General features: G+C 36.3%; 1 protein-coding gene across 3 annotated transcripts in view; it reads left to right on the top strand.

The window, feature by feature from the left end:
* Window positions 1-24,071, top strand: part of CEP152 (centrosomal protein 152) — an 88,146-nt gene that overhangs the window by 56,962 nt on the left and 7,113 nt on the right. The window contains exons 18-26 of one of the 3 annotated variants that reach the window (XM_034993707.1): window positions 715-900; window positions 2,535-2,816; window positions 4,960-5,091; window positions 9,399-10,049; window positions 13,275-13,416; window positions 17,284-17,451; window positions 20,664-20,760; window positions 21,557-21,660; window positions 23,904-24,060. In XM_034993707.1, the coding sequence (XP_034849598.1) occupies window positions 715-900; window positions 2,535-2,816; window positions 4,960-5,091; window positions 9,399-10,049; window positions 13,275-13,416; window positions 17,284-17,451; window positions 20,664-20,760; window positions 21,557-21,660; window positions 23,904-24,060 (1,919 nt within the window). The remainder of the gene's footprint in view (window positions 1-714; window positions 901-2,534; window positions 2,817-4,959; window positions 5,092-9,398; window positions 10,050-13,274; window positions 13,417-17,283; window positions 17,452-20,663; window positions 20,761-21,556; window positions 21,661-23,903; window positions 24,061-24,071) is intronic. The other 2 variants (XM_034993708.1, XM_034993709.1) reach the window with 2 other exon arrangements.

The raw sequence follows: 24,071 nt of genomic DNA, 5'->3' as shown, positions 1-24,071 counted from the left end.
ATGTGAAGTGTATACTTCTCTGGCATTGTATTTTGTGGGCTTCAGTGGCATCTCAGTGGAATGTCCAGAGAACCATTTAAAAAAATTTCAAATGGGAACTGTTACCGGCCATTTTGATCCCCGAGTAGAGCTTTATTGGAGTTTTTCGATCAACTGGATTCCTAGAGTAAATAGAGAATGTTATATTAATACTTCAAATTATTAAATTTTATCTGACGCTTGACAGTTACTATCTGATAATACTTCAGCTAGTTTTGATAAAAGTTTTTGTCTTTGGTAATGAAAAAAATATACCAATCTGAATTTATTACAGGAGGCATAATTTTTAAGATAGACCAATAATTTTTGGCTTGCATCTGAATACAAGTCTTTCAGAAGTATACGGTTTTTTTCTGGGCTATGATATCTAATGGGTCCCATGATGGGTGGGGTGTAAACATAAATGTCAGTTTCACTTTTTAAAAAGTTGGTCTTCTGGGAATATATTTATTGAATAGATGCTTTTTCTTTTAATATAGCCATCTCTAAATTTTTTATCCAGTATTTGAGATCTAAGGTCTTTACAAGACAGTTTATTAAGCTGATTGAGTTAGCATGTAGGAAGATCATTTGTCTTTGTTGCTGCTATTACATGCATGTAACCATTATTTCGTATATTTGACTTGGAGAATATTAGTGTTATACAGAGATAATTTACTTGAATTTTGTTTAAAGAGACAGCTATTGGAGGAAAGAGAAGAATATGTAAGCAAACTGCAGGTGGAACTTGAAGAAAAGTACCAAGATATCCTTATGTTGGAAAAGAACAAGTGGCTGAAAGAACAAGAAACTGATATTAAGCAGCAGGTTGAAAATGAAGTGATGTTAGCCAAATCACACTGGGATGAGGAACAGAAAGAGGTGTGGGTTAAAATTTCTTTCTAGTCACCATGTTTAAAAAATGTAGTATTAACTGTTGAGAGATAGTTCTTCCTGAAGAGACGTAGTTTTTAATTGCCAAGTACTTACATAATCATTTATTTCGCATCTCAGAATTGGGCTTTTGACAGCTCAGCTTACACTAGTTTTTTTTATTTTTTTTAATTCTCCCCCACCGCCTCCCCTCCCCCCCACCCCTTGACTCTTCAACCCAATTCAGGATATAATGGTTTTTGGAGGAGCACTTTTTTGAATCCTCAAAATGAAACCCACATCTAGTTTCATATTGTGGAATGATTCAGATAACTCCAGACCAATCTGGACCAAGACCAAGAAAGAAGTAATGATTGGGCAGGCTCAGAAGCTCAAAACATTACCTCTGTTACCTAAGTAGCAAATGAGATTGCTAGTAGTTTTCTAGAAAATTTAGAACCAAATTATGATCTTGAAAACTTAGTTGGAAGTGAAATAAATTTTCACGCTTATTGAAAGGAGATTCTTTTATCCACAAGATTGCTATTAACTGGAGTTGGGACCACCTAAAGGTGGACTAGTAGACCATTGTCCTGTTTTTCAGACTTCCCTGCTTTCCATCCCCCACCCCCCACCCCCGAAAGCAATTCATTAGTCTAGTGCTGGCACCTGAAATTCTTTTACTCGTCATATTTTAATATAAAAATATATATTCTGGAATATATATATGTATATATATATATATATATAAAATCTGGATAGCACAAAGCAAATTCTCTATTTTTACATTGTTGCAAATTGTTTTTTAGTTGAATTTGCTAACCAGTTTTACCAGGAGGATGAGTTGGAGAGCTAATGTTTTTGTGAGACTGTAAGGAAAGCATAAACCATTACACAAGGTTGCTATTTCAGATGCAGCAATACAGCCTGGGACTGTGGTAGCCAGGGAAGCAGTTTGAGAACTCTGGATACCCAGAAGGTGGAAAACAGGAAAAGGGCAAAGCTTGCTTTTCAGGAAAAGCCCACTGTTTCACAGTTTTGCCTAAGACTGACTGTGTTTGGATCCATCCCAGTACTCTGTTGAAAGTAGAATGTTATCATTAAAACATTCTTCTAATAATGCGTCCCCTTCTTGAATGCACAGTTGACTCAGTAGAATTTAATATCATAACAAACAAGATTCTAATGTGTTCAAGTAAGTAAAACTATTTTTTAGATTGTTCAGTTTTAGGTCCATTAAGTAGATTTAACCCAGTGCCTGCTTTGTGGAAAGCCTGGTGTTGATGGAAAAAACACATATTAATAGAAGTTTTCTTCTTTAAAAAAAGAAAAAGAAGAAAAGATTCGTGCCGTCTTTGTAGTGGCAGTGTTAAAGCTTCCAGAAAGTTGCATCTTGAGAGCAAGATAGCCTGACCTTATGCAGTATACTTAGATCCTCCATGTGATTTATGTCACGTATATACACAGTAACTTTCAGGATTTACTTGAGAATATATTTTCATTGACTAAGTTTCTAAATCTCATGTAATTGCTACAACATTGTCTAAATTGTTTTCTAACACAGCTGTGGTTGCTCTTTTGGCTAGCTATTCTAGTTTTGCTTATTTGAATATTTTTTCATGTGATTTTTCTCCTGAAAACAGATCAAACAAGAACTTTTTCAACAGCTTGAAAAGGAGTGGCAGTCTAAGCTGGATCAAACTATAAAGGCCATGAAAAAGAAGACCTCAGATTGTTGCAGCCAAACTGACCAAGTAGCCACCATGGATGTTATTTCCAAGAAAGAGATGGCAATTGTGATAGAAGAACAGAAGCGGAAGATCCGGCAAGATTTAGAGCAAGAGAAGGAGACAGCTATCAGTGGGGGCTTGAAGAAACTTGAGGTTGAGTTAGAACTCAAATACTGTGAAAATATTGCCAAACAGGTAATATTAACGTTTTATTATTGTAAAATTATTGGAACTGCCTATTAATGAAAACCTGTAAAATGGTACCATTGAACTTGTTCATAACTTTATATTTTAAAAATTTTGTGCATTGTAGGGTAGAGAGCCTCTTATGTTGTTACTAAAATTTTCTTCATTATATTTCCTGTCACAAAGCTGTTACTCCCTTGGTTTTTCTGTGTATTCTTTAAGTTTTCAGAATGTTTGCTCCTTTTTCAGTCTAAGCTTTAGGATGCTTGAGGTTAAAGGTGGTAGTTTTATAGCTGAATGAAGCACAATTTCACTATGAATCTTTCGTATCTAATTTTATAGAAAATACTGAAGTAGTTATAAAAAAGCAAACTTAAAGCAAGTAAGATATTTAACAGTGTTTACATTGAGACTTGCAGAGTTGAATCTGCAGGCATGCCCCTTAAATGGGATGTTGTCTGTAAATCCCATATCCTGCCAGAAAGCGGTGCCATTGCCTCCCCGTGGAAGCACTTAGAAAGCTAGCTCACTTTTAACTGGGGCATGTTATTTGGTTTCCAAGAAATGTCATACTGAGAAAAGTATAGCTCTGTATAAATGGAATAAAGAGTTAATATTTTTTTCAATCTGTATTATTACAGTGATTCTTGAATTTTTTGGTTTCAGGATGCCTTTCCACTTTTAAGAACTTAAAGACCCTAAAGAGCTTTTCTCTGTGTGTGTTATATTCTATTTACTGTATTGGAAAATAAATCTGAGAAATTTTTAAAAAACAAGAATACTGAAGCATGCTTGCCATTGGCTGTCAGAGCAGTGAGATATCACATGGCATGTAGCCTCTGGAGCATTGTATTATTCACACATGAAGGAGAGGGAGTGAAAAAAGATAAGGTCTGAATATTATTTTGAAAATAGTCTTGATCTTACAGAGCACCTGGCAGGGTATTTAGTCCCTTAGAGGTCCCTGGACCTTAATACAATATTCTTTATTTTGTATTTACTATTTTAGACCTATTACTTATTATAAACTCTTAATACCTGAAGTAAAGTTTTAAAAAAATATATTCAGCTTTTGATAAAAACTTGGCATTCTGCCTATTTATTAAATTGTTCTGCATGATTTTACAGGGAACCCTTACAGAATGGAAACATAAGCAAATATATGTAATGGTGTCAAGGGCATCTTCAGTCAGTTAAATAATTTCCTGAAATGTTTAAGGTTTGAACAGAGTTCAGAAAATGTTCTGCGGACAAAGAGACATGCTGAAGGGTGCTGCTTTGATGTATATGCAATCACAGATCTTGTAAAGAAAAATAAATAGCATGATGTAGTAGAAAGGAAATATTCATAATAACTTTTTAAGGAATATAAATTTCTATAGAAGCTTTATCTTTTCCCCATATTTTTAACTCCCTGGAATTTACCTGCAAATATATTTAGCATTTTACAAAACAATTCAGCCCCTTATGTCAGCTTTGGTTTTGTATGTTTGTATGGATATAGGTATGTGTGTGTCTGTGTGTATTTCAAAATAAGGAAAGATTATTTAATAAATTATCTTGTGGTAACCTGTGACAGTTTTATAACCAGATAGCCCTCATAATTCATCCAGTCTTACATTTTTGCCTGAATTGATGTATCCCCCCTCATTCTTTAGTTGCAAGCTCAGGATAGACAGCAAGAAAACTTGCTCGGTACTAGGCTATAAACTATATTGGTGCATGCTGGCATGTGTTAATGTGTTTATATGTAAGGCATGAGGACTGTGGATATGGTGGGTGTACTGACTGGACAGCAGCTGACCCCAAGCAGCATTCCTGCATGTCTTCTCCTTTTCCCTAAGAGAAAAAGAAGTTTGTTGGAAATGGCAATTGGTACTTTGTATGAAGCTTTCCAATAATAGTATTGGCCATCAAACATTTATAGATTCCTGCTTCCTGTGGTGACATTTGCATGGGACAGCATGGGAAGTTTCGAACAGAAGGATTAGAATCTACTGTTTGGGGTAAGGTGGAGTCCTAGAAGTCATTGTAACTAATGTAGTGCAGTACAATGTGAAATACACATGAAATCGTAGTTGCTATTTGCAAATGGGATCTTTGAAATTTTATATCTCACTTTACCTCTTTCTCTTGCAATATCCAATTGCAGGTAGAAACAGCTGTACAAAATGCTCGTCATCGATGGCTGGAAGAAATGCCTGACCTTGCAGAGTATAAAGCACGTGTAAGAGCAGAACAGAAGAAGTGGGAAGAACAACAAGAAATCACTGTGGCCAGACGGGTAAGCGCTCTCCTGGAAAGAAGCTTCAGGGCAGCCTCTCTCCTGACCTCTCATCTTTGTCCTGGGAATTTGTATCTCCTCACAGTGTTATGGAAGGATTAAATACAATCATACATGTTAAGCATTAGTTCAGAGTCTGGCTGATGATGTCTGTTCTCATCATCAGGATGTTGAGGGAGAAAGAATGTATTTTAGGGTCTTGAAACTCTCATAATCAGGAGGGTAACCTTAACTGTGAAACTAAATCCCGTTTGATCTTGCCCTATCTTTAGGAGGAATTCAGAACAGGTGTTTATCTGTTTATTAATAGCTGTACAGTATCCTTTTACTTGCTTTGTTTTCTGTGCTCTGTCAGTAGTCTTACAATCTTGGAAAATAGCCAACTCTCCTTTCCAGATATGTTGTTTGACCAGAAACAAAATCATTTGCATTCTCCCAATTTATTAGAGTAAACCAATTCTAATCAGAATGCCAATAAACTGAACATGGTTTAGAAATTTGACACAATAATACTAAAATTTACTTGGAAAGGACTAGAAATTTTTTAAATGTTCTGGAAAAGAAATAGTAGTCCAGCCCTAACACATAATAGAATATGTTGGAAAGTGACAATTCAGTGTTGAGTCACAAAAGAGAATTCTTTTTCATTCTGTATTATACAGACTTAGAGATAGAACCAACTATGAATAAAAGCTTAATTGTTTCAAAACAAGGGGATAAGGAATTATTCCATAATAAATAGTCTTATGATAGCCAGATAGCACTTTGGGAAAATTAAGGTTACCCACGCATGCATCACAATAAAGGCTAAGTTGATTAAGAAGTTAAACATTTTTAGGGCAATCCTCTCAGGTCCCCTCTCTCTTCGGGAGCTTTGTACCATCGCTCAATAGACTTTGCTTTACTATCACTCAATACATTTTGCTTTGCTGCCCATTAAAAAAAAGAAAAAGAAGCTAAACATTTTTCAATGAACATATAGAAAAAAGAAATTGAATATTTCAGATCTGTACCATAATTCAATTTTGGGACAACAGACATAGTAGCAAAGATAAAGAGGATAAAATAGGTACAAACATTTAAAACATCTTTGCTTTTGTAATTAAAAACAGTGACAGGATAAGAATAAGGAAAATAGATGAATTAAGCATGAGAAACGTTAATACTAATATACAATAAGAAAAACAATACAAACTTATAAGAAAAACAAGAATCTGAGGATAAGTACACCAGAATATGGACATACAGTCTTCACAAAAAGTCAAAATAACAAACTTTGGGTGCTATTTTATGCCATATGTCTACATTCTCTCTTAATTGTAATACAAAAAATATAATAGATCGCAGTGTCAAGTATATACTGTTCTCCCAATATTACAACCATTTTGGAAAATAATGTGTGTAACAGACATTGTAAATCATTCATATGTCATGTTCATAATCTTATTCCACAGATCACTTAAGGAAATAATTCAGCAAGAATAAGCTATTTTAACGTTTTTCTTAAGTTGTGTGATAGTACGCAGGTGTTCATTGCATTATTCTCTATACTTTTTAGTATGCTGACATATTTCAAGAAGAAATTTAAGAGGGAGAGAGAAAGGAAATAATGTGATGATGTGCATGTGTCTCAGAGCTCAGAAGTCAAGAATAATAAAGTTGGGTAGAATGTAGAAAATAAAGTAGTCAAGAGATCTTTCCCTAAGGTCACAGAAGACCCGAATGTATGGGAATGCAGAAATAGAGAAATGAGAGGACATTGTGTTGCTTCTCAAACTTTAGCAGGCATGAGATGCCCCTGGAGGGTTCGTTAAACAATTCCTGGGCTCTTTTCCTAGAGATTCTGATTTGGTGGGCCTAGAGTGAATCCTGAGAATTTGCATTTCTAACAGACTCCTAGGTGATGTGACACTGCTGGTTTTTAGAGCACACTTGGGTGTGAGTAGCACTATTCTAAATAATTATTCAGCCACAAAACATAAGTTAACCTCTTGTGGATCCTTCCTCCAAACCAAAGAAGGTGAGCAAGGGCTACTTTCATAGCATTGGCTGGAGGGTTCTTGTAAGATTAGAGTGATCCATCAAGATCTAAAAAAAAAATTTTTTTTTTAAAGGTTTTATTATTTGACAGAGAGAAAGATAGCCAGAGAGGGAACACAAGTAGGGGGAGTGGGAGAGGGAGAAGCGGGCTTCCCGTGGAGCAGGGAGCCTGATGCGGGGCTCGATCCCAGGGCTCTGGGATCATGACCTGAGCTGAAGGCAGACGCTTAACGACTGAGCCACCCAGGCGCCCCAAGATCTATAAAAATTTAAAGCTAGTTTGTCCAGAGTCCAGAGTTGTCAAGTTGGTTCAGTGGTTCCTAAATTTAGCTGCACATTAAAAAAACTTGATCTTTTAAAAAATACTGTTGCCTGGCTCCCATCCCCCAGTCTTTATGTTTTAATGGTACAGGGTGTGGCCTGGGTATTAGGATTTTTAAAGGCTTCTCAGGTGATCTAATGTGTGGCAACTATCAGGAAACCCCTGAGTTGCTTAATGCTGTCAAATTTGCTTTGCACAACTTCGTGTGAGAGGATGCACACTTTTGGTGAGATCAGCAGTTCATCCAAATTCCATGGGATCTGCCACCTCCACCAAGTCACCTAGTAATGATTTTCAGGCATCCACTGTGACAAGACTGCTTTCCCTAACAGCACTCTTTAAACATGTTTCACATCACTACTGAATTATTCTGCTGGTAGCAAAAGAATTTTGCTGTGAATTCTTTTGTAAAGCTCATCTTAGATGGTGGGTTCCCTCAGTAGATTTAAAATACAATTAAAAAATTTTGATGTATGTGTAACTATTCAGGAATACATCATTGAATAAAGGTGTATAACATGTTTAAGAATTTTTTAGTTGAAGGTGTTTGCTAAGATTATATAATACCTGAAAATTTGGGAAACAGATACCTTTTTATTACAACATCCAGAGCATATATATAGATAGTATTGATTACTAGCAATCACCACTGTCCAGGCCAAGCTTTTGGAGATGCCCGCTTGTTTTAACACTTATATCCTTGTGACTTTTTTGAATTTATAAAAGAGACTCAAGGTCATTATCTAATTTGCACCTTATGTAGATGAAGACACTAAGTACAAAAGAGATTAAGTGACTTTTCTAAGGCCATACAGCCAAAAGTAATAACTACATAACATGTATTGAGTCCTTATCTGCCAGGCTCTGGACTAAGTGCTTTAAATGGATTTTTTTTTCGTTTGTCATTTATTCCTAACAAAATTCTATCGGGTAAGCATTATAATTGTCCCCATTTTATAGCTGAGGACCCTGAGGCTCAAAGAAATTGAGGAATGGGCGTGTGGTCCCAGAGCTGGTCGGTTTACTGCAGGAGTTTGTCCCCAGAGCCTGCTCTGTTAAGCACTGTGCAAGGCTGCCTCAGCAGTCAAAGGTGGGGTTAGAGCTAAGCCTCGGTTTTTTGGTTCCCTGGGGCCTTTTGGTTATGTACTATTACTGTCTGTGATCTGCCAGCCTTGTTGTTCTGTCATAAAAGAAAATTAGATTAATGAGAAAATGACTTTTTCTGTTTGGTATTATCATTTAATGAACTGTGCTAACCACTGTGCTTCCAGTAAAATGCAATTATGTTTGTCAGCAAGTTGTGCAGGTGTGTGTTATATTTCTAAGTAATAGTAAGATTTCTTTATGAGGCTGCTTTTGCTTCATGTAAAAGATACTTCATTTGTCGTGGGCTTGGGTAAAATTTGAGGCTACATCTGTGTAAAACTAATATGAATTTTTTTCGAAGGTAATTTTGGGTAACTGTATAGTTACATATTTTGGGGGTCAGTTTAAATTTCTAGTTCTTCAAGAAACTGGTGTTTTTTATTTTTTTTTTAATTTTTAATTTTTTTTTTTTTGTAAAAACTGGTATTTTTTTAATAACATAGGACATAAAATATTAGGTCATTTAAAATGAAAGAAAGGGGGGCACCTGGGTGGCTCAGTCCATTTAGCATCTGCCTTGGGCTCGGGTCATGATCTCAGGGTCCTGGGATAGAGCCCCACATTGGGCTCTCTGCTCAGCAGGGAGTCTGCTTCTCCCTCTCCATCTGTCCCTCCCCCTGCTCGTTCTTTCTCAAATAAATAAATGAAGTCTTTAAAAAAATAAATTAAGGAAAGGATCTTTGAGTATAGTATGAATATATTGTAGTACCAGTGTCTTATCCCAAATAGTTACTTTAGTTTAATTTTTTAATTAATGAGATCATAAAGAATTTTAAATGTACATTGTTATGTCTTTTAGATATCATTTGCTATTTCTGAAGCTAAAGAGAAATGGAAAAGCGAGCTTGAAAATATGAAGAAAAATGGAATACCTGGAAAAGAATTGGAAGAGAAGATTTATTCTCTTCAGAGAGAGCTTGAGTTAAAGAACGAGGAAGTCCCTGTGGTTGTCAGGGCTGAGCTGGCGAAGGCCCGGAATGAATGGAACAAAGAAAAGCAAGAAGAAATCCACAGAATTCAAGAACAAAATGAGCAAGATTACCGGCAATTTTTAGATGATCACCGAAATAAAATTAATGAGGTGCTTGCGGCAGCTAAAGAAGACTTTGTGAAACAAAAAACTGAACTACTTCTTCAGAAGGAGACAGAATTGCAAACATGTCTAGACCAGAGTCGTAGAGAATGGGCTACGCAGGAAGCCAGGCGGATCCAACTGGAAATCTATCAGTATGAGGAAGACATCCTCACTGTACTTGAATTTCTCTTGAAGGACACCCACAAGGAACATGTCAGTGGTTCAGAGAACAAGCAGCTCTTGGAACTCGTGTCATCTTGTTCTTCAAAATGGGTGTCTGCCCAATATTTTGAAAAACTAAAGGCCTGCATACAGAAAGCCTTTCAAGATATCCTCTCCCTAGCTATAGAAAATGCCAACTCCGAGTGGGAAAAGGTATGTTCCTGATAAGTGAAACGCGCTATTAATAAACATCAAAGATGATTGTAGAAGTCGCATAAGGTAATTTTTCCTTTCTTCATTTTACAGTTTAATAGACGTAAAACTTGAGTTTTTACCAGTGGTTTAACAACTTTTTGTAGTGAATCCAAAGGATTTCATTTCTTTTTGCCAAAAAAACTTTGCTTCTTCATGGTGCCACAAATATGAGGCAGAGCTTTTAGGCTCTAGACCTCTTTTTCCTAAAAAATATACGCTGTTCTTTGTAAGGGCCTGAGCTTTGAGAAACTGAATAACTCTCATTCCTATTTTTGTTTTTTGGGCATGACCACTTCAAGAAATATGCATCGTATTAAACTAGGGTTTCTTAAGAGCTTCTAAAGAGTTTGGAAGCCTATTTCTTGCCCTCAAGGAATTTATCTCACAAAGGCAAAAAATGCCAACCAAGTGCAAAAAATATTGTTGTAGAACAAGCAAATAGAAGTATGGCTCACTCAAACAAAACTCTGAAGCCCAGTTTTGTTGGTCTACTATATATATCTGTGCATGTAGAATGAGTTAATGGTATTCTTTTAGTTGTCTGAATAGTCTCTGACACCAGCTTTTAGTTTTGGTGGAAGATTGAAGAAATGAGATATGCGTGAAAAATCCAGAATGATATGTAGGCATTGTGATCAGCCAATTTCAACATTTGGAATTAGAGGTAGAAAAGAAAATGCCAATATTACAAGGTTTGAGAAGAGACATAAGAGTTAAGTTTCATTAAGATATCATGATTAACGATTTTCAAGGCCAGGATTGAACATTTGGTATTAATACTTATTGGAAATTTACGAGCTGGTAAAAAAAAATCTGAGTTCCAGTCCCACGCTTGAGGATAACTAGTCTGTTACCTGTGTAGTCATGTATTATAATTGCTTATCTGAAAAAGAAAGTACAAATCTCTCGCCTAATTCCTTGGGTTTTGTAGGATATGAATGACACAGCTTGGCCTTTCTCCCTCCTGTGTTTGAGATAGTACAGAATTTTAGATCCAAAAGTTACCTGAAAGATCAGTCTAGCCCATCCCAGTTCACCCCAGTTGATACCATTATTCCGATTTCAAAAGATGTGAAAGCAATCAGTTAAGAGTTGTTTTCAATGTAAAAACAACTGGGCAGGATCACTTCCCATGAATGATGCTTGTAATACTTAATTGAAAATTTTTGGAAAAAATAATTAAGAATTATTTATAGTGAGTTTTAAGCATGAGCAGTGATGGGAAACATGGGAAAATCATGTTATATGCTTTCACGTTTACTTTCCTGAAAAGGCAATCTCTACTACAAAAATCAGGAAAATGTAACACCTTTCTTCTATTAATATATACTCAATCCTGGGGTCTCTGTGTAGGGTTTCTGATTGTGCTAGCAGTGTTGAGATCATCTGGATGACTTAATGTAGCTCACATGTCTGTGGAGACAGAATCAAATAATTTGGCTAAGAACTTAGACTTTTATGGCTTTTGTTGGGTGGGATTAGATTCTATTCCTGAGAAAAGGGTGGCTTTGAAATGCCTACTCTGGCATTTGTCATAGAAGAATACTTGATCTTCTGCTGTTTGAACAATCCCAGCTCAGGACCTTGAGGTAAAGCAATGATTGTAACCAGTGATTATAAGTTTGCAATATAGGTGCCATAAATATGAAGAACTATGAATTATAATTGATTAAATTTGTCCTTTTTAGAACTGTTTATAAAAATTAAAGCAGGAAAAAAATGATCAGTATATATAAAACAAGTCCTCATTAAAATACCTTAGATCAAAAATTTTAAAAAATGGACAGGATACAATCAATTGAAAATGTAGTTTCCATGAAAATGAATGCCTTATTGGAATACATTAATACAACAGGTCATGATGGAAAAAAGAAAACAAAAATATCAATGGGAGCAGAATTTTCGAACAAATTTAAGGATGCATGTTCTGTCTTTTCTTACCACCAAAGTCAAGTTAAAACTAAGACAAGAAGGTTGTTGCTCTTGCTTTTCTTGTCATCTTGGCTTTTCTCCAGTTTTAAGTAGCAACTGGAAACCTTGGCTACCTTAGAGTTCAACTTTTATTACTCCCTTTGGCCTCAGCCTCATATCCCCTTGATTGCCTGGAGTTTCCATTTTCTTTATAACTGCTGACTTCTGCTTCTGATGCACATTGTAAGTAGGTTTTCCAATAGCCAGTTAAGAGTTTCTTATAATCAAAATCAAGGCTTCTAGAATCAAGCTGATATGTGGGTTTTAAGTAATTAAACAAGGCAACTTTTTCAAGATCACCTGTTCTGTTCCTTTGGGATTTGGTAGTTGTCTAGAATCTGAAAACACAGCTGCCTGGGTGGCTCAGTCAGTTGAGTGTCTGCCTTCAGCTTGGGTCGAGATCCCGGGGTCCTGGGATCGAGTCCTGCATCAGGCTCCCTGCTCCATGGGGAGCCTGCTTCTCCCTCTCCTCCCTGCTCGTGCTCTCTCTCTCACTATCTCTGTCTCTCTGAAATGAATAATTTAAAAAAATTAAAAAAAAAGAATCTGAAAACACTACCTTAAAAGGATGCCTCACCATTAATGAATTTAGTAGCTGTATTGCCGGAACAGGGATAGAATACCGAAAGTGTTCAGTAAATGTTAGTGAAGAAATAGTCTTGTGCAAGATGTTTAGGTTAGCTTCAGTTTCTCTCTCTAACTTTGGAATTCAACTGAACTTCCTTATAAAATGACAGTATATATGAAAGTATTTATAAATGTAACATACTGTATAAATGTAATTTTTAATTTGTGGAAGACAAAAGTTTGATAGTTATAGTTTCTGAGTTTGACCTCTGCTGCAGTAAAAATGTTCTGGATTTTCAAGAACAATTGTGATTTCACATAGTATGTCCTGTGATTTGACCACATAAGCCATTAAAATATCTTAAATTCATATATATGTGTGCAAACTGTAACTCTTATCTGTCTCATAGTTGGCCCACCAGACCTCTGTCAGATAATGTTCTAATTCGAAAATCACGGTCATTGTAGACTAGTTCAGAGTAATGACAGTATTCATGTAACACCCTAAGAAAAATACTGGTGATGGTTTAAGCAAGATTTTTTTCAGGCAGTGTTTTCTTTTTATGTTTTTAATACGAGCATTTTAAATGGAGAATTGTGTAAAGATTTTTACATGGCATTAACTATGCAGATACTCTCTTTCAGAGAAATATGGCCAAGATCTCTAAGGATCCAGCCACAGAGGTCACTGGCAGAGGAGACCCTGGAGTCCTGGCAGTCCATCCTGCACCTACTTTTGGATGCTGTGCTCAGGCCTTGGCCTTGCAAAAAACAGAAGCAGAAGCTGGTAATGGGATTTTATTCCTACTGATCTTTGTTCCGTCTGTACTCACAGTTGCAGAGGGTTGCTCTGAGGATAAAAGGAAGTCAAAGATGTGTGCAGCTTTTATGAGTGAATGAGTGGGTAATATTACTCCTACCTAATCTGTGTCTTCTCCCTAGATTTCATTTTGCATTTAGGAGATGGGGATACTTTAGACCCTCTTAATTCTATCCTTTCATGGTCTTCCCTCCACTCATAAGTAGGTCTTATTATAAGGAGAATAATGAGAATTTTAATAGAACAGTCATGTTTTTATTCCCTGGCTTTATTGAGAAATCGCGAGTTTCGCATAAAAGAATTGCCAAATAACTGGGACCTTTTTGTTCATGTTATTGAAGCTTATTTCAACCATTTTTTAATGGAAATCTTTCTGATGAAATGTTCTCAGATTTGTGAGTTTCTTGAGGGCAGGAGCAGTGTTTTATCTCTTCCTCTCCGATACATGGCAGAGTGTGAATGGCACATAGTTTGTGTTCCTTGAATATTTGGTAAATTAATAGCTTAATGTTCCCATAATAACTTACAGTTGTTATTATGAAAAAGAATTATTGTATTGTACTGAAGCCCCTTGATGTATTCAGAGCTCACTGAAGAATATTGACTGGGCTTCTATTGCCTAGTCATTGAGAATTCTGAACCAAGAACTGACATATCCTTTATTAGCTCCAATCCTTTTTAAGATACTGATCTCTCACAGCCTGCTCCTTCCCTCCACATACAAACACATACCCAATCTTTCTGTTTCTTCTCTGCTGTGTCTGTTGCAACCTGGGAAAGAACTTTGAATTGCCAGAACAACTCAAATGTACTAGGTTAATAATCTTAGTTTCCACAATTTCTAATTTAGTAAGTAATATTACCAGAATTTTAGAGAATCTCTGCCTTTCCTAAGAAGTCAGTTGACTATTCCTGATCATCCATAGGCCCTTCTTCCTCACTTCTAGATTCTAGGTGGTTGAGAAGCTCTTATTGTTCATTAGGTGTTTAGGAATACTACCTTAATTTGTATTTTGTTTCTTATTTTTCACTGTCATTGTATATCAGTTGTTTTTATTTAGAATAACCAGAGATTTTTTTTTTTTTTTTAATTTATGAAATGGGTAGCAACAAGTTTTAGGTATTATTTGGCTTTGGGAAGTCCTATCAATATGAAAGGAATTTGTTTTTACTTAAGACAAATCAGACTACAAAAGGATTTTTCTTTCTTCAGTCTTTTTTCCCTAAAAACAAACACATTAACCAATTCATTAGGAAGGATTAAATAATCCAAAATATATATTAAGTGCTGTAGTCCTTTAGAATATTACCACCAGAGAGTACCATTGTTAACTATTTGATTATAGTCTCCTAATATCTTACCATTTTTTAAAGTAAGTTAAATGATTATGAGATTCTTGATACATGCAAAGACAATATGTGATGCACATGTAAGTTATGAAGCCTACCACCCAGGAGCCCACTCTTTGACTTAAGACCTAGAGCGTCACCAGGACTGTTGAAGACCCCTGTGTGTTTGACCACAGTCCCATCCCTATAACTTCCTTACAATCCAAGGTAACAAATATTCTGATTTTTAAAAATTATTCTCTTGCTTTTCTTTATGTTTTGACCAAATACAGGTATCCTGAAAAAGCTGCTGTTTTGTCTCCTAATATTATAAAAATGTAGTGTAATATTCATCGTAGTCTTTGTAACTTGCTTTTTTCCACTGATATTTGTCTGTGTTAATGCATGTAGCTCTAATTGCTGTGTAGTGTTCCATTCTATGAATATACTATAATTTATTCTCTTGGCAATGGACATTTGCCTGGTTTCTAGTTTTACAACAGTGTCCTAAATGAAAAATATAAATACCATGTATGATACCAGTGTGATACTTCATTAATTCTTTGATGCCCATGGACATAAAATGGCGCCATTCAGAGGAAACTAAAGTCAGGAAAGAGCTAAGAATAATTCTGCTGAACCAATGATTTTACATCAAATTTTTGGGGACTGGCTTTTGAGCCTGTGCCAATTTGTGTCCCCACTTTATTTTATCAATTATATTAATAGTAATCACCTATTTTTTGTATCACTTTTGATATTATTTAAATTTTACGAATTCCGTATTACTAATAGCAGTAGCTGTTATTTATCGTATGCTGCTCTCTGCCAGGTACTGTGCCACACATATTTTATACATTTGTACCTCCTGATAGTTTTAAATGTTTTTTTCATTTGGAGACAATTTCAAACTTACAGAAAAGTTACAAAAGTAAAAATAGTTGCAAGTAACACTCATCTGTCCTTTACCTAGATACATTTGTTGATAACATTGTATACAGTTTTATGCTCTTCTGTGTGTATGTGTATGTGAACATGTCATTTTCTTTCCTGAACCATTTGAGGATGTTATATACATTGTGCCCTTTTACCCCTAAATACTTCAGTGTGTATTTTCAAAACATAGGAATTTTTTCTTTTATAACCTTGGTATAGTAAATTAAACATTTGATGAAAATACTGTGTCAACCTGTTTGTATTCTAATTTTGTCAATTGACCCAATAATGTCTTTCATTATTTTTCCCCCCCACAGTACAGGAATCTGTCCAGGCTCAGGTAGTACCTTTAAATGTCATGTGTCTTTAGTCTCCTTTAGTCTAGAATATTTCCATAGCCTCTTTTTGACTTTTATGACATTGACATTTTCGAAAGGCTTACTCTCCCCTCTCCCCACCACTCCACCCCACCTCCAGCTTTCGGTAGAACTTCCCTCATTTTGAGTTTGTCTGGTGTTTCTTCATAATGAGATTCAGGTTGCATTTCCTTGGCTGGAACACTGCATAGGTGATGTCTTTGTCACATGTGGAGGTGCACAGTGTCCATTTGTCTTTTATTGGTGAAGTTCATTTGAGCACCTGGTCACGGCGTTGTCCATTTTCTTCAGTGGTTTCCTCCCACCTCACAACTAATAAGCAGTCTGTGGGGAGACACTTCTAAGACCATGAAAATGTCCTTCTCATTAAACATTTCCCTTATATTTAGCAATCATTGATGATGTTTGTCTAATTCAGTCTTTACCATGGTGGTTGCAAAATTATAATTTTTTTGCTCTAGACTTCCCTCTACTTTTACCAGTTGACACTTGGCATGTTGTTATAATCATGAATCCTCCTGTTATTTTGTGTACTCATTTGTTTATTGTTTTGTTTATTTATAAATCTGTCCGTCAATCCATCTACCTATTTACCTATCAACTTAACCTACTTACCCATCTATCCATCCATTCCATTATGGGTAGGATTATTGGTATGGCTCATGAATTCCTCTTTTTTTTTTTTTAATATTATAATTCATTAGTAAACTTCGTGTTCAAATTGCCCCATATTCAGCTACTGGAGCCCTTTCAAACTGGCTCCTTTGTCCTTGTGATGTTCCTGTATTTTTCAGGAATTTCTTTCTGGCATTCATCTTGTAAACACCCTGTCCCAGTACTGGACTTAGCCATTTCTTGAAGATCCTTTGTTCCTTTTAGTGGGGAATGGTATTCAATACTAAGAGCTGAACATCATGTTTCATAGCAATTTTTTAAATGGATGGTATTATTTAATTTTACATAGTAAAGAACTAAGTCTCAGGTTATATAATATACTCTGAGCGACACTGCCAATAAATAGTATAAAGAAGATTTAAACTCCGATCTCTCTCTCTCTCATAAGCATCACGTTCTTTTCAGTTGCACTGTTGACTTTCTTTAGTCATGTCACCTGGTTTCCTCCATTCCTCCTTCCTTTTTTAGTTTGTAGTCTAAATTGATATAAAGGTTTGCTATCATTTAATTTTTGCAGATAAGAAAAAGATCCTTGAAATTAAAGATTCATCCTGTGGACACTGCTTCCAAGAACTTGAAAAGGCAAAGCAGGAATGTCAAGATCTGGAAAGAAAACTGGAGAAATGCTGTAGGCATCTTCAGCATTTAGAAAGAAAGCACAAAGCTGTAGTGGAAAAAATTGGAGGTTAGCATTTAAAGTAGCACTACTACCGGTATAAATCTCTTTGATCCTTGAAATGTTCAGATGTGACATTTTAGTTAATGTGGGCACCGATTCTCTTCGAGGATTAACGTAAACTAATTTGGACCTTATTTTTACTGACCAAATTATTATTCCTGAACTACAAAGAGGAAAACTGGAGCTCTGATTAAACGGTCACATTCCCTTCTTCCTTTTTGGATTGAATAGATAGTGCCCAGTGTGTGTCAGGCAGTGTTCTAGGCACTAGGGACACAGTAGTGAAGACATTAGACGGAATTCCGGTTCTGCAGTAGATGTGCAAGACTCTGTTTCCTTTTTTCCAAGAAGCTTATCATCAAATGAAGAGACCTAAAAACAGATTAATAAATAGTTGTAGCACTGAGTGCTCCTGGTAGTATGCTCGTGTACACTTGGCAGAAAGGATGTGAGTGAACTCTTCCTCCTATCTGAGTTAAGGAGGGCTTGACTAAGCCTTGAAAGATGAAGGTATTTGCCAAAGAGGACAGCATTCTAGGCAGAGGGGAAAGCTGTGCACGAAGACATATGGGCCTGGTCTGGCATCCTTCCAGTCCATTCTTCACCGTGCTGTCAGGGAGATTATCTGGAAGGGATAGCTTCTGCTATCTTCTCTTGCCCTTCTGCACCAGGGAGGCTACTGGGCTTCTGAGGCCGCTCCCTCTTACCTTTTACTAGTCACTTATTTCCTGTGCTCTCTACTTTGTGCATTTGAAATACTCAGATTGCTGAGCTGGTCAGGAATTGTACTGCTGGACCTTGCATACAGTTTTGTCACTCTGCCCTACACCTTATCCTTTCATTCTCATTTGGCCTAACTCTTCCTCACCTTTAGGGTTCAACTGAGAAAGATGCCTTATCTGCAGATCCCTCCTTGATTTTCCCGTCTGGGTTATTCAGGCCACTTCTGTGTGGCCCCATAGCACTCTTGGTTCCTACTCTTTTACCATTCTGTATTTAATTTTTTGGTTACTTGCCTGATACCCTTTCCAACCGATACATTCCCTGAGAATGAGGAATATGTCTTATCTTGTTCATCATTGTAGTCATGATGCCCTTTTTTGACTGAATGAAGGGTTGAATGCAAGGGTCCCAAATAATTGTGTGATCCAGAAAAAAACAGATAGGTTCACTTTTTTTCTACATTTTAACTCGATTGCTTGCCTGGACAGCAGTCACCTCCTGGCTCTTTCTGCTTCCAATCTTGTCCCTCCAAGGCTTTCCCCATCAGGCAGCTCCAGTGACCTTTTAAAAAAGTAAATTGGATCATGACACTCTCTTGTTTAAAGTCCTGTGGCTTAGCTGGCCCTCAGTAGGAAATGCAGACACTTTATCTAACATCATCTAAGAAGCCTTTCATGATGCAGCATCTGCCAGCCCCTTAGCCTTGTCTTGCCCCAGCCCTTTTATTCTCTCATAGGGCCAGAGCATGGATTTCATTGTCACTTTTCTCTTGTCTGTTTTCATCTCCATTTACCAAAACATCTTCTTCTCATCCTGATCACATTGCCTGGTTAACTCCTACTCCTCCCTCTTCCGGTGCATTGCTTCCGTAGGGAAGCTTTCCTAACCACCCCAGACTTGGTTAGTTTCTTCTGTTAGACATTACCCACAGCTCTAATGATTTTTCTAACGTTTATCATATCATCCTTGTAATTAATTTTTGTCTGTATTGTCCTTTGGAGTGTAGCCTTGATGATGACAAGGATCAAGTCCTGACCGAGCGCTTAGTGCACAGTACCTGGCCACAAAGCACGCTCAGTAAATACTGTTAACTAAGAGGAACCACCTGCTTCACTCCCACCTATACTGCTTAACAAGTCTGTTAGAGATAGATAATCATTATTCTAAGGCAAGACAGGATTTTAAGAATTTTGAGGTAAAAATTTGAACAACTGTAATGCCCATGGTGATGGCTTCGCTCTTCGGTAGAAGCCAGAAGAGTAAATGAGCTATTTGTAGCTCTTGAGTAATTTGATGGAAATCAAGAATATTTGTTTTACATATAAAATGACAACGGCAGCGAGATAAGATTATTATTTATAAGTAATATTTAACACCATACATTGTGATCATAGTTATTCTGCATGGTGCTTTTTGAGGCTACCTTCTGTAATTCAAAGACTTAGAAAGAATCCAAGAAGTTGGTACTTAGCTCAAAACAACAGGCTGATAAAAGGGATCGGGGTCAGAATTAAGTCATTTGATAGTTTGATTTCAGTGTTTGTCTTAACGTACATCTCTTAGTTGATAATGTTTTTGCTATTATGGTTGCTTTTTTGTTAAATTCCGTTTTCTACTGTGCTGGTAGCATTTGTTGAAAAGTGGTGGAGTAAGAGTGAGTGATTTAAAAATATACAAGTTATGTCTAGGAGGAATAGAGTGGCTCATTACTCAACTTACAGGGTGTGTTGAGAGGGTGGCGTGGTAGGAAAGACGGTGTGTCCTGTTCATAGTTATTAAACACTGGTATTGCCAGACTTTGTATCAGGCACTGTGCACTTATGATTTTACTTCTGTTATCTTAAAGGTAAGTAATACTATCTCCATTTAACATATGAAAAAACTCAGGTTCAGAAAGCGTAAGTAATTTGCCTAAGCTCATTTAACTGGTAAAGAAGCAGAGCTAGGACTTAAACCCATGTCTCTCTCACTCTGAAATTCATGCTTTGTCCTCCATTCCATATGGACGCCATTAGTCTCCTCATCCTCTTTTCAGAAGTTCAAAGAATTGAAAATCTTACATTAATTGTGAAAGTGGTACCTACTTAATCTTAATTTTCTTTTTATTTTGTATAGCAGTGCTTGTTCAATGATCGTATATATGAGCATAGACTGTACCAGGATCCAGGAGGAACATGAAAATAGAAGACCCAGTATGTTTCAACAGAGCTTCAGTCTAGCTGGGAAAAAATAGATGCATGTGAAACAGTTGGAAGCCTATTCCAGGGCAGTGTGTAACCCAAAGCAAGATGTGGATGTAATACAGTTTTTAAGTGCTGAGAAACCAGAACAGGGAGTGGTCAGATTAGGACTCATCAGGAAACGAATGACACAGGGAGCAACTGCCATTTGCACAATCTCCTCTATAAACATTTGCACTGGGAATTTTGGGGAGAGGAAGACTGAGGGGTAAAAAACAGATTAATTGACCAATATACCATTAATTTTTTTTTTAGAAGAGAATACTAAAGTTGTTGAAGAATTAATAGAAGAAAACAATGACGTGAAGAGTAAATTGGAAGAACTGAGAACACTTTGTAAAACACCACCAAGGTAGACTTTTACTATTTTATTTTTATTTTTAAATTTATTTTTATTTTTTTTTTTTTTTGAGAGAGAGAACAAGTGTGAGCGGGGCATTGGGGGGTGGGCAGAGGGGGAGGGAGAGAGAGAATCTCAAGCAGCCTCCACACCCAGCACAAAGCCCCACTCAGGGCTTGATGTCACAACCCCAAGATCATGACCTGAGCCGAAAATCAAGAGTTTGGTTGCTTAACCAACGGAGCCACTCAGGTGCCCCAACTTTTCCTATTTTAAAGAAATTGTTTATTTCTAAGTATTTTTTTTATTTTGTAATATCAATTATAGCAATAATATTCATACCAAGAGTATAAAACTTGTTATATAGCAAGAAGTATAAAAAAAGAAAATCTTCCAAAACCCTATTCCTAGTAGATACCCTCTGTTAACCTCTTGTTTTATATCATTTAAGCCCCTTTATACTCACATGTGCATGTTTTAAAAACTGGGGTTATCATGTAAGCTATTTTATAAGCTTTTATTAATATAATGTTATAAAATAAACATTTCCATATGTCATTAGATATTCTATAATGTGCTTTTCAGTAGCTGCATATATTTTCATCATGTGGATTTATCATGATTTATTTAAGTAACCATAACATTTGTTTCTATTTTTCTTCTTTTTTAAAAAACTATATAGTAAAGATCCTGATATATGATTTTTTTTTTTTTTTTAGCACATCTCAGTTGGATGTTATTGGAATATATAGATAGCTAGATATTTTTACTTAACAATCTCTGTTTCCAATATTTGGTTCATTTTTAGGTCATTGTCAGAAGGGGCCATTGAAAATGCTTGCCTGCTATGCAATGGGAGGGCCTTGGAAGAACTTCGTGGACAGTACATTAAAGCTGTAAAAAAAATTAAGCGTAAGTCTCTGAGGAGAGTTCCAGGATTTTAAGGTGGTTTGAGCCTTTTTTATTACTAGCACTAGTAATTTGGGGGAATTTTTCAAACTACTTGTTCTGAGATCTTATCTGCTTTTTAGAAGAAATTAGTGGCCCCTTTTCTAAATTATGCAGCAATGGATTTTTTTGCCCAATATCTTTTGGAAGTGACATGAGGGTAGAGCTATTTTATATTGTTAATTATCCTGTTTCTTTTTTGGGCACTAATGTTAAACTAAAAATTTCATAATCTTAAAACTTAAATAACTAAAAAAAAGTCATGTGAGTTTTAAATTAGCAAGTATTACTTTCTACCATAAGCTTTTATTTTATTTATTTTTAAAGATTTTATTTGTCAGAGAGAGAGAGAGTGAGCACAAGCAGGGGGAGTGGCAGGCGGAGGGAGAAGCAGGCTCTCCACTGAGAAAGGAGCCTGATGTGGGACTTGATCCCAGGACCCTGGGATCATGCCCTGAGCTGAAGGCAGCTGCTTAACTGACTGAGCCACCCAGGCATCCCTCTACCATAAGCTTTTAAAGACCATAGAAAATAGATCTAGCTAGGCATTATTCTGTTCTTTCTCATTATTTCGATAATGGATTAAGTCATACGTGTAAATTTGTTTATCAAGTCCTTTGCAGTAAGAGGCATACCTTGCAGAGCATTTCTCTGGTTTATGTTTTCTCAGTAGACTATCTCCTGTTTTTTAATTATAATATTGCTTAGATTGTATGTATGTCCCAGAACAATAACTAGTGCTGATACAGGAGAAATGTATGTTTACCTCTTAAAATTGCTTTTATTTTTAACAAAATGAGTGGGAAAAGGTCTTAAGTTCCAGATGTATTTGTTAGATCATCATAATCCTATGTAGTGTTCTGAAAAGCCCACTCAGTATCAATAAAGACAATTTACTTTTCAGTTGTTGCTGGTGCCAACAGTGTCCATATTACTACAAAACAAACAAAGCAACTTTTTGTTAACAATCACATCAGTTGGGAAGTGAAATTTTAAGCATTTTTTTCATACTCATATGCTAACTTGTATGTGTGTGTTTTGTTTAACATTTTAGACATTGGCTGGAGGTTTTGTGTTGACACGTATTCCAATTTAATTTATACCACTTCAAATAATGAGAAATAGTCTTTCAGTTAGTATTTTTTGCACAGAGCATTTAATTTTCAGGAAGAGCTTACTGATATTAAGGGAGATTCCTTTATGAATTGAATCTTTAATATAACAGAGTAGTGATATTCTAGAGGTAGGATGTAGCCCTAGATTTAGTAAAAAAAACGTTGACCTTAAGTAATGGTAGTCTCAATCCAATCATGTTGAATCAAAGATAAAAAGAAAACTTGAAAGCAGTGAACTATTTTTGATTGATTGATTGATTGATTTAAAGATTTTATTTTTTTGTCAGAGAGAGAGAGAGAGTGCACAGGCACGGGGTAGCGGCAGGCAGAGGGAGAAGCAGGCTTCCCGTGGAGCAGGGAGCCCGATGCGGGGCTCGATCCCAGGACCCTGGGATCGTGACCTGAGCTGAAGGCAGCCGCCTAACCGACTGAGCCACCCAGGCGTCCCTGTGCACTAGTTTTAAATGTATATTTCAGAAGGCAACATAGGTCTTATCCTTCTCCCTGGCATTTTGTACATATCTCTCATGGATTATAATATTATATTTACTTGGGTACGCATAAGTGCTGCTGAAAGAATGGAATAAATAATGAAACATGGATTTTCAGAGCATGAGTAAATGGGAATATGAGTCTCTCTAGTTCATATTGCCTCCTTCTATCTTTCTGTGTCTGGTTCTTTTTTCCTTTCATCCTCACCCTTTAGGTATATTTTTTTCTCCTCTCTTACTCAGACAATACATAATCAAAATGTGTAAGTTTCTGTATCGTATTTATTTTCTTGCCTCAGTGTTTTAGAATATGACAGTGTTTTCCTAGGGATTATGCTGTTTCCTTAACATATGTGGCTATCATCATTCTAAAAGGACTTTTAGATTATTTCTCCTTTGAGTCTCCTAAAATAGTGATCTGAAGCATTCCATTTTAATGATTGTGGAAAAGTGCAATGTTTAAACTATACCTCTAGTCACTTCATCTCCCAGAAAATTGATCTGAAGTCTGCCTCCCCTGTTTTTGAAAAACTGGTAGTAAACATGCATTTTGTGGGAATTCCTGTCTCCCTACCAACTCCCTCCCTCACCTCCCCACTAGGTGATATGCTTCGTTATATTCAGGAGAGTAAGGAAAGAGCTGCGGAAATGGTAAAAGCAGAGGTATTGCGAGAACGTCAAGAAACCGCCCGAAAGATGCGCAAATATTACTTGACTTGCCTCCAACAGATTTTGCAGGATAATGGAAAACAGGAAGGGTAAGTTCAAT

This window comes from Mirounga leonina, unplaced genomic scaffold (assembly GCF_011800145.1).
Source record: "Mirounga leonina isolate KUSES-001 unplaced genomic scaffold, KU_Mleo_1.0 Mir_91, whole genome shotgun sequence".
In the NCBI taxonomy this organism is placed as follows: Eukaryota; Metazoa; Chordata; class Mammalia; order Carnivora; family Phocidae; genus Mirounga; species Mirounga leonina.
The sequence above is the reverse complement of the archived record's forward strand: the minus strand, read 5'-3'. Positions and strand labels throughout refer to the sequence as shown.